General features: G+C 27.6%; 1 protein-coding gene across 1 annotated transcript; it reads left to right on the plus strand.

Moving 5' to 3' along the window:
* The first annotated feature begins 314 nt into the window (after positions 1-314).
* Positions 315-8195, plus strand: LOC145842916 (leucine-rich repeat-containing protein 34-like). Its single transcript, XM_082950392.1, has 2 exons — positions 315-821; positions 7218-8195. The coding sequence occupies exons 1-2, from the start codon at positions 315-317 to the stop codon at positions 8016-8018; spliced, it is 1308 nt and encodes a 435-aa protein (XP_082806518.1). The 3' UTR covers positions 8019-8195.
* The last annotated feature ends 825 nt before the right edge of the window (positions 8196-9020 follow it).

The raw sequence follows: 9020 nt of genomic DNA on the forward strand, positions 1-9020 counted from the left end.
GTGTAGAAATATATGTTAACTGTATTTTAATTATATTTAGATTACAAAAGATTTCTTTAACTGAAATCAAGTTGCAACAAAATGCTTATTAAAATAGCAAGTTTTATTTTTATTCTTATTGTTTTCTTTAACATCTTTTATAAAAGCTAAGTAACTAAAAAAAATAGTAAAATTTCCTACGTTTTTGTCTTAAAACTAAAATGTTGAAAAATAACTTAAAAAAATAACTAAAAAAATGTCAAAAATTAAACTTAAATTTGTTTTTCTCTTTTAGATGTTAACTTAGTATAATGTGGAACTAAAGTTTAATGGAAATGGCAGCAAAACTAGCTTTAAAAATTAAAGAAAAGTATAAAGATTATTGTCAGAAAGAAAATAGAAAACCTCATTCTTATATCTTAGAGTGTTTACAAAATATAGCTTCAGATGATTCAATAGACTCAATAACAGAAATTAACTTAAATTTATGTGGCAATGGAACATTGAAGACAGCTGAAAGAGTTGGTTGTGGTATATCTGCAAATAGAATAACAGATGATGACTCAAACTTGTTTTGTCAATCAATCAGTTTTAATACTGCTATACGCTCTATAGATCTTAGGTATAACAACTTGACAGACAATGCTGTGCAAGGATTTAGACAACTTTTAGAAAACTCTATTAGCTTACAAGAGTTAAATTTGTTGGGAAATAACATAACTGAAAAAGGTGTAAAGCTTTTAGCTCAATCATTACAAAAAAACTCGGTACTGAAATCTTTAAGGTTAACTGGCAACAAAATTGGAAATAGAGGAGGCATGTTTCTAGCTCAAGCACTTCAGGTAGTTTATTATTACTTACATATATTAATAAATGGTGTAAGGTAAAACGTTTGGCAAACTTGTCTAATCAAAATACTCTCACTTGTAACTTCTAATTTAAAACAGCGTATTTGATTTTTAGTTTATATTTAAAGTTTTTAAAAAAGGTGTTATGTTAATTGTTAATAAGCAGTACTATTCTGCAATAATAATATTAATTTATATTTATTATATTATTTTTTTCAAAGTTCAATGTTTCTGGGAACCCCTAATTTAATTTATCATAAAATGTTTAATATAATATTTCCTGCAAAAAAACAAAAATAATTTCAGTGAAAAAACGAATTTTTTAGCAAAACTATATCATTGTTTAAAATCATACCAATTGTAATTATTAAGTCAAGTCAAACTCAAAGTGCGCCAGAGGCAATATGTATTTTTTATCCTATAATAAGTAAACTAAAACAAACCTGATTAATCGCAACGTCATAAAAATCTTTCCTTGCATAATAAAAACAAAATGAAAGCTACAACCATTAACAAAATGAACATGAACCAAATCGAATTCACAGATTACTGTAATAAACGGGTAAGAAGCCCAACGATAATAAATAAAAAACATTTTGTGCGAAACTTGAACTTATCTCTTAGCAACAAGCATGTCAATGCGCGGATAGATTTTGATAGATAGAGACAGGCAGATAAGGTTAGAGTCAGCATACAGTTCCTTTGCTTCGATTTAATGTTTGTTACATGCGAAAAGCCGGACTCGCAAAGATAAGTGGTGGTGAATAGTAAAATAAATTTTACTGCACGCTTTGCTAAGACGGGGTACTCTGAAATTGCACATATCTAAAAGCTCCTTCCCTTTGAAACTCAATTTTGAATTGCTATCTTCAGATAGTTGCAGCAATTTGTTTTCTGTATCTGTAGGAAGATTCACTTCTTCTGAAGCAATATCACACATAAAAGGATTCAAAATCCATAAATTTCCGATGCAAACATCTTCAGGAAAATAATGATGAAACTTTATGGACAAAAGATCAAGGTGGTTGTATATTGTCAGAGAAGTTGAATTCTATGCATTTTTCATGGGCCTCATCAAACCGGTGAAACATTGCAAAATTACCATTGCTTACCTTTTTCTTCCAAAATTTAATTCTAATTTAAACGCCTCAATCTTGTCTGTCATGACAAAAATGCTTCCCTTGCATGCTTAAGTTCAAAGCGTTCAATTCTTCAAAAATATCGGTGAGATAAGCTAGCCTGGCCAAAAAACATCATCTTTAAAGAACTTCACTAATTCTGAGCCTTCATCTTTAAGAAAGGTGAACACCTGCTTCTTTAATTCAACGAGACGAACCAAAGTCCGCCTCTTCGACAGCCAGCAAACTTTGTTGTGATAAAGAAGTCGCAGATGGTCAGCATCTAAACTTTCACATAGGTCTTTGAAACATCTGGCCTTTGTGTCACTTTTCTTTATATAATTAAAAGTTTTATTCGACGCTGAGAGAACTTCTTGTAAACAAGATGGAAGATGTTTTGTTGCGAAATTTTCTCTATGTAAAAAACAATGTATCCATTTAGCTTCAACTGCTTTATCCTTCATTTTTCTCACTACACCATTTTTGGACCCAGTCATAGACGCTGCACCGTCAGTACAAATGCCGACACATTTTTCCACTCTAAACCCTTGCTGATGAAATAATTTTTGACACCTTTCATTACTTCAACGGAAGTTGTTTTTGTATAGTGATGTACCGAACCCACAATTTTGAGTCCGGCCGGACCCGGATCCGGACTTTTTTTTTCAAATTAGAATCCGGCCGGAACCGGATTCGGACTTTTTTTTTTTATATCAAGATGCTGGATCCGGATATCAAACAAAAATGGCAATATCCGGCCGGATCCTGACCCAGATAGTGAGTCCGGTACATCACTATTTTTGTGGATAATTCTCCACAAAATAATATATCTTCGTTGAATCCTTCCTGGGTTACATGACAATTCAAATTCAGACAACTCAAATTCTGACAATTCAAATTCTTAAAAAAAAGTTCAAAAGACTATATCTCAATAAGTAATATAAATTAAAAAAAAAATAAAGATATATATGTTGATCTTATAAATAAAAACAAATTATACAGTAATCTTCCTTTATTCTACCAACATTTCTGTGTGTCAACGAATCAACACACTTCAACTGGGTTCTGTAAAAAATAATTACTGTAATGAGAGAATAGAAGCATAGAATAAAGTAGGTGTATACATGTTTTCATTAAAATAAGATATTTTCTACAGATAATAGTTATTAATAGGTGAAATACTTAATATTAAGTCCGACTGTTATAAAACTATATAATGTTTTTGATTATAGTCTAAAATAAGTAAATTAAGCTAAATTACACAACAAAACATAATATAAACAAATAACTCACGTTAATGGGAAAGATAACTAATTCAAATTTTATTGTTGTTAACTAATGAAAAATACATTCGTTACAACTAATAATTACGTCACAATGTAAATTAGGTTATTTAAGGGCATAGGGGGGGTAAACACCCTTTTTTGGTTTTTGATCTTATTTTATATAGTTTTTACTAAGCTACAAGATGCTTTTTACAGATTTAAAAAATTCAAATCAATTTTTGAGATATAGCCGGTCAAAGTCGGAGCCAACAATAGGTTCCTTATGGAAGGCGCAAACTAAAACGGCAAAAATAGACTATTTCACTAAAAATCTATCTTCTCCTACGTTTTTCAAGATAACTACCTCAAACTTTCAGGAAGTGTTCCTTGATATATTTAGAAAATTCTGTCATAAGGAATTTGAAAAAAAAATTAAAAATGAAAAAATTATATAAAAAATAAACAAAAAAAAACAGTTTTTTTTTGTTTTTTTATTATAAATTTCTTTTTTGATTTACCCCCCCCCTATGCCCTTAAACTATTTAATTTGTATTGCAAAGTACATTAATTTAGTTTTTATGTAATCTATTTTGAACAAAAATAAAACATTAACAGTTAGTGAATCAATAAAATCTAATAAAACTTAACGACGCTGAAGGCAATAAAAGTCACAGAAACTTGATGTAACATGTATATTATATATTGAATATTTGTAATGATTGAATCAAAGTTATATAGAGTTAGGAAGCAAATTTAGTTCAAATGTATAAATAAAAAATGAAAAAATTAAACTTAAAAAAAAAAAAAAAAAAAAACACAAAAAACAAAATTGTTATTGGGCTTAAAATGTACTGACCGATAATTAATTTACAGCAACATACATAAAATCATAATGACCTAAATTAAATATATATTGTATTTTATAATTAATAAAATAATAATTGGTAAAGTAGGAGTCGGCTGTTTAATTTAAATATCCCATACAGATATTTTAAATATTTAATAAGTAAATTGTGTTATATATGAAAGTTAAAATGTAAAACAACAAGGTAGTCATATGCTAAGTATAAACCTGCAGTAAAAAACCTACTAGCTCTCTTGGGCGTAGTAGGTAAAAAAGCACGGTTTATCTGTGATTTGAATACAGATATAATCTGTATGAATATGTTGATTTTATTACTATCTACAGGCCACTTTTTCCTTTTTTGCAAAATCTTAAACATTTTTCAAGAAACTTTAAAAATACTAAAAATAACTATATTTTTTACCTTATTTAAGCTATATCTCAAAAAATATTTAATGTCTTGCAAAAAAAAAAAGTCTTGTAGATATTAAATATGACCTACATATGCATTTTTTATATTAGACAAATATACATTATTTTTTTTGTTTGTGGCCCTTTCAATTTTATTTTAAGAATTTTAATTGTCGGAATTTGAATTGTCCAAATTTGAGTTGTCGTGCACCCCTTCGTTGAATCCTTCCTGCCCCCACAATATCTAACAAAAACGAGTAACAAGGCGTTGCCGCTTACGTCAGTGGACTCGTCTAATTGCACAACATAAAATAGACTGGCTTTTAATTTCTCCAGTAGTTGATCCTCTGTATCACTAGCTATCTCCATGACCCTGGATTGGATTGTGTCATTAGACAGAGGAATTGTTCTAAGTTTTTTAACATGTGCTTTTGATGCAACTTCCTCGCACAGATCAATAGTAAAAAAAGGATATTTTCTTGACTTCACTAAAAATAGAAATTAAAAAAATTTCAAAAATTTGCGCAACCAGGACACCTATTAATAATGAATACCCATTAAAATTCCTACCGCTAGATACACACTAAACAGATTAATGAATGCTATAATTATATATGTTTTCCATTTTTTTTTAAGTTTTATGATTTATGTTTTTTTTTTCTTTCAAATTTCTCTTTTAAATTTCGAAAGGCTTCACGGAACCCCTGAGAGGCGTTGCGGAACCCTAGGGTTCCGCGGAACCCCATTTCAGAAGCACTAATCTAGTTGACAAGTGTAAGTTTGAAAAAAAGTAGAATTTAATTTCAAGTGCTTACCATTTAATAATTTTTATGACACTTGACGCATGCCACATAGAATCAATTTAGACCGCAATGTATTTTTCTGATTAAAAAGCCCACCCATTGTGTTTACAGTTTACAAGGTTTTTCGGCTCATGCAACTCTGAGAGCTTCGAAAAATAACTATACTATATTTAAAAATAAAAACAAATTGCACAGTAATCTTCCTTTATTGTACCAACATATGTTTCTGTGTGTTAACGAATCAACACACTTCAACTTGGTTCTGTAAAAAAATAATTACTGTAATGACAGAATAGAAGCATAGAATAAAGTAAGTGTATACATGTTTTCATTAAAATAAAATGATTTCTACAGATAATAGTTAATAATAGGTAAAAATACTTAATATTAAATCCGACTGTTATAAAACTATATAATATTTGTGATTATTAAATCTAAAATAAGTAAAGTAAACTAAAATACACAACAAAACAACAAATCATAACATAAACAAAGCACTCATTTTAATGGAAAGAATAACTGATTCAAATTTTACTGTTGTCAATGAATATACAAAATACATTAATTACATCTAATAATTATGTTACAATATAAATGAGGTTATTTCAACTATTTAATTTGTATTGCAAAGTTTGTTAACTTAGTTTTTATGTTTGTAATCTATTTTGAACAAAAATAAAACATCAACCATTAGTTAAGGAATCAATAAAATTTCATAAAACTTAACAACGGTGAAGACAATAAAAGTCACAGAAACTCGATGTAACATGTATATTATATATTAAATGCTTGTAATGATTATATCAAAATTATATACAATTAGGAAGCAGATTTAGGTTAAATGTAAAAATCAAAAATGAAAAAAATTAAAATTTAAGAAAGCAAAACACAAAAGAAAACCAAACTTGTTATTGAGCTTACAAAGTACTGACCGATAATTAAGTTACAGTGACATACATACATAAAATCACAATTACTTAAGTTACTTATATATTGTGTTTAATAATTATAAAAATATAGAAATAATTGATTGATAAAGTAGCAGTCGGGTGTATAAATTAAGTATCCCATACGGATAAATTAAATACTTAACTTAACTTAAATGTAGTTTTATAACAGTATAACAGAAAGAGAGCATAATTAAATTTATAACTTGATAGGCTACTAGCTGACTTAAGTTAAATCCAAATAATTGAAAAGTGCATTGAAAATTTTCGAATGTTATTGATACTATCATTATGACGTAACTAATATATGGTTTAAACAGTTTAAATAGCTAGTTTAACAATATTAGTACTGTACAGTCAAAAACATTTTAATTAACATTTATACATTCTAGTACTTCAACCTATTAAACAACTTTTTTTTTAATTAATAACTTTTTTTTTTCAAGTTTTGTTTTTTTGTTTTAAAATAAACAAAATCATTGCGAAAGTCTATAGAGCCTAAGCCTGGATTTTTATATACTTGTATGCTGTAAAACAAGCTCAAGTTTACATTCTTGTTTTACAGGTTCAAAAACTATTAATTTTACGCATCTCTTTTTACTTGATTTAACTTTAAAACATTTGCAAATGTAAGTTTTGTGGATATAGTTTTACATTGGTTGTTCTTTAGGTAAATTTTTGATTACTCCGGGTTCGACAAACATGAAACAGTTTATTTTTGTTTTAGTTAGACAAAGCTGTAGAGTTGTTAAGCCGTAAATATTGAGAGTCTTTTAAAACTACAATACTAACAAGATGAAATTTATTAATAAGTATTTACTAATAAAAATAATTGGTTATTTAAGATATTAATAAATTAAACTGATAAATCCCATAACTACAGCTTTGAAAATATATAATATACCTAAATAAACACTTAACTTTACACAATAGTATTCAAACTTTAAAAATAAAAAACTTTTTCATTATAAGTAAAAATTGAGTTTGCTCTGTATCTAACAGGTCAATAAAAGTTTACATATATTGGATGTTGGAGATTGTGATTTACGTATAGAGTGTATCATTGCGTTGTCAACTGTTCTTACACAAAATACGCATCTAAAGGCAGTGGTACTAAGTCGTCCTATTTTTTTCTCACATCAGGAAGAGCAGGCAGTTCACATTAGCAGAATGCTTCGAATGAATTCGAGCCTTACAGAGATTCATTTAGAAAAATTCGATCTGCAAGACTTTGGTTTAAAAACGTTATGTGAAGGCTTGTTAGAAAACTGTGTGCTTAAGTACCTTAACATAAGCAGCAACCGTTTTTCTCGAGATGGAGGTCATATATTGGCTAAATATTTAAAAGAAAATACTCCTCTTGAAATTCTTGATGTATCTAATAATAGACTAGAAGATGAGGGTATTTCAATCATATCAAACTCTCTTGCTTTATACAACACACATCTACTAGCTCTTTCAGTACGATTTAATCAAATAGGACCAGCTGGTTTATACAATTTGTCACAGTCGCTGTACCACAATAAAGTACTAAAAAACTTGTATGTTTGGGGTAATAATACTACTAACTCAAAAGGATGTGCAGCCATTGGCCAGCTTTTAGCTAACAAGCGTATAAAAGAAAGAAATACAGATGTTAGACCTTATGTTGTTAATGGTGAAATGTGCTTAGCTGAACTTTCACATGGCTTGAAAAGATTTTACTACTGGACACCAACCTATGGGCCTGACCTCAACCCCTATAAAGAAATAGAAGACCACCCATGTGATGTCGGAGATGGATATACGTTGCCATCATGGTAAAACAGTTTCTTATAAAACTGTATTGTCTTGGTTATATAACATTTTTGTTTACACTAAAAACGAATAACTTATTTAGTTAGTTGATGTAACCATTTTTGTGATACTATTTATCAACTATGAATACAAATACTTTTCAAAATTAGTAGGTAGTTTATCGACTTATAATTTTTTTGTACATTTAAGTTAGTATTTTTTTAAATATTGAATATAATTTATTTTAATTGTATTTTTTGTTAGTTCATAAACGATGTTATATATAAAATTTCAAAGAACTAACTAACTTATAAAAACTATTGCAGTAATTAAGCTATTAATGTTATTTTTTATGAAGATGTGGTCAAATTTTTTATCTAACATTATTTAAATAACTAAATTAAATACTATCAGTTTAATATAAAAAATACCATTTTTTTCTATTGCAATGAACAAACATTATTATTGGTTTTAATTAAAAGAATATATGCAGTATAAATTTAGTGAAGTTAGTTGATTAACTGCAATTATAAACTGAAAAAAACGAACAAACATTTTTTTGTTTTGTAAAATGGTTTTAATTTAAATATAATATTAAGTTTCTTAAAAATTTTTCATATGCATGTGATAGACCTATAACTTTTATCTCATTATTAATATAAGCTTTCATTTATGTTAGAAAAAAGTTAGTTAACTTTAATGTTTAAAACATGTATAATTTAATTACTGTTTTGTATTACTTTTTTTTTCTAGATAACATGGAATTTCAATTATATTTTTGCGAAAATTAAAGAAATAAATTATTAAACACTACTTAGTAGTAATAATAGTCGCTATTTGAAAAGTTATAACTCAGTAAGCAACATATTATGCGTATATATTTTTTTGAAATTTAATAAAAAAACTTAACATCGTAACTACTTTCAGTTTTACAATACTTGTTTTAAGTTTAACGAGTCAAAAAATTTGATTCGCTAAATGCAAAAAAAAAGTTTTTATAGTATTTTACGTAAGTTAGTTGAATACGTT

Source organism: Thalia democratica, chromosome 8, assembly GCF_965202585.1.
Source record: "Thalia democratica chromosome 8, ktThaDemo2.hap1.1, whole genome shotgun sequence".
Lineage (NCBI taxonomy): Eukaryota > Metazoa > Chordata > Thaliacea > Salpida > Salpidae > Thalia > Thalia democratica.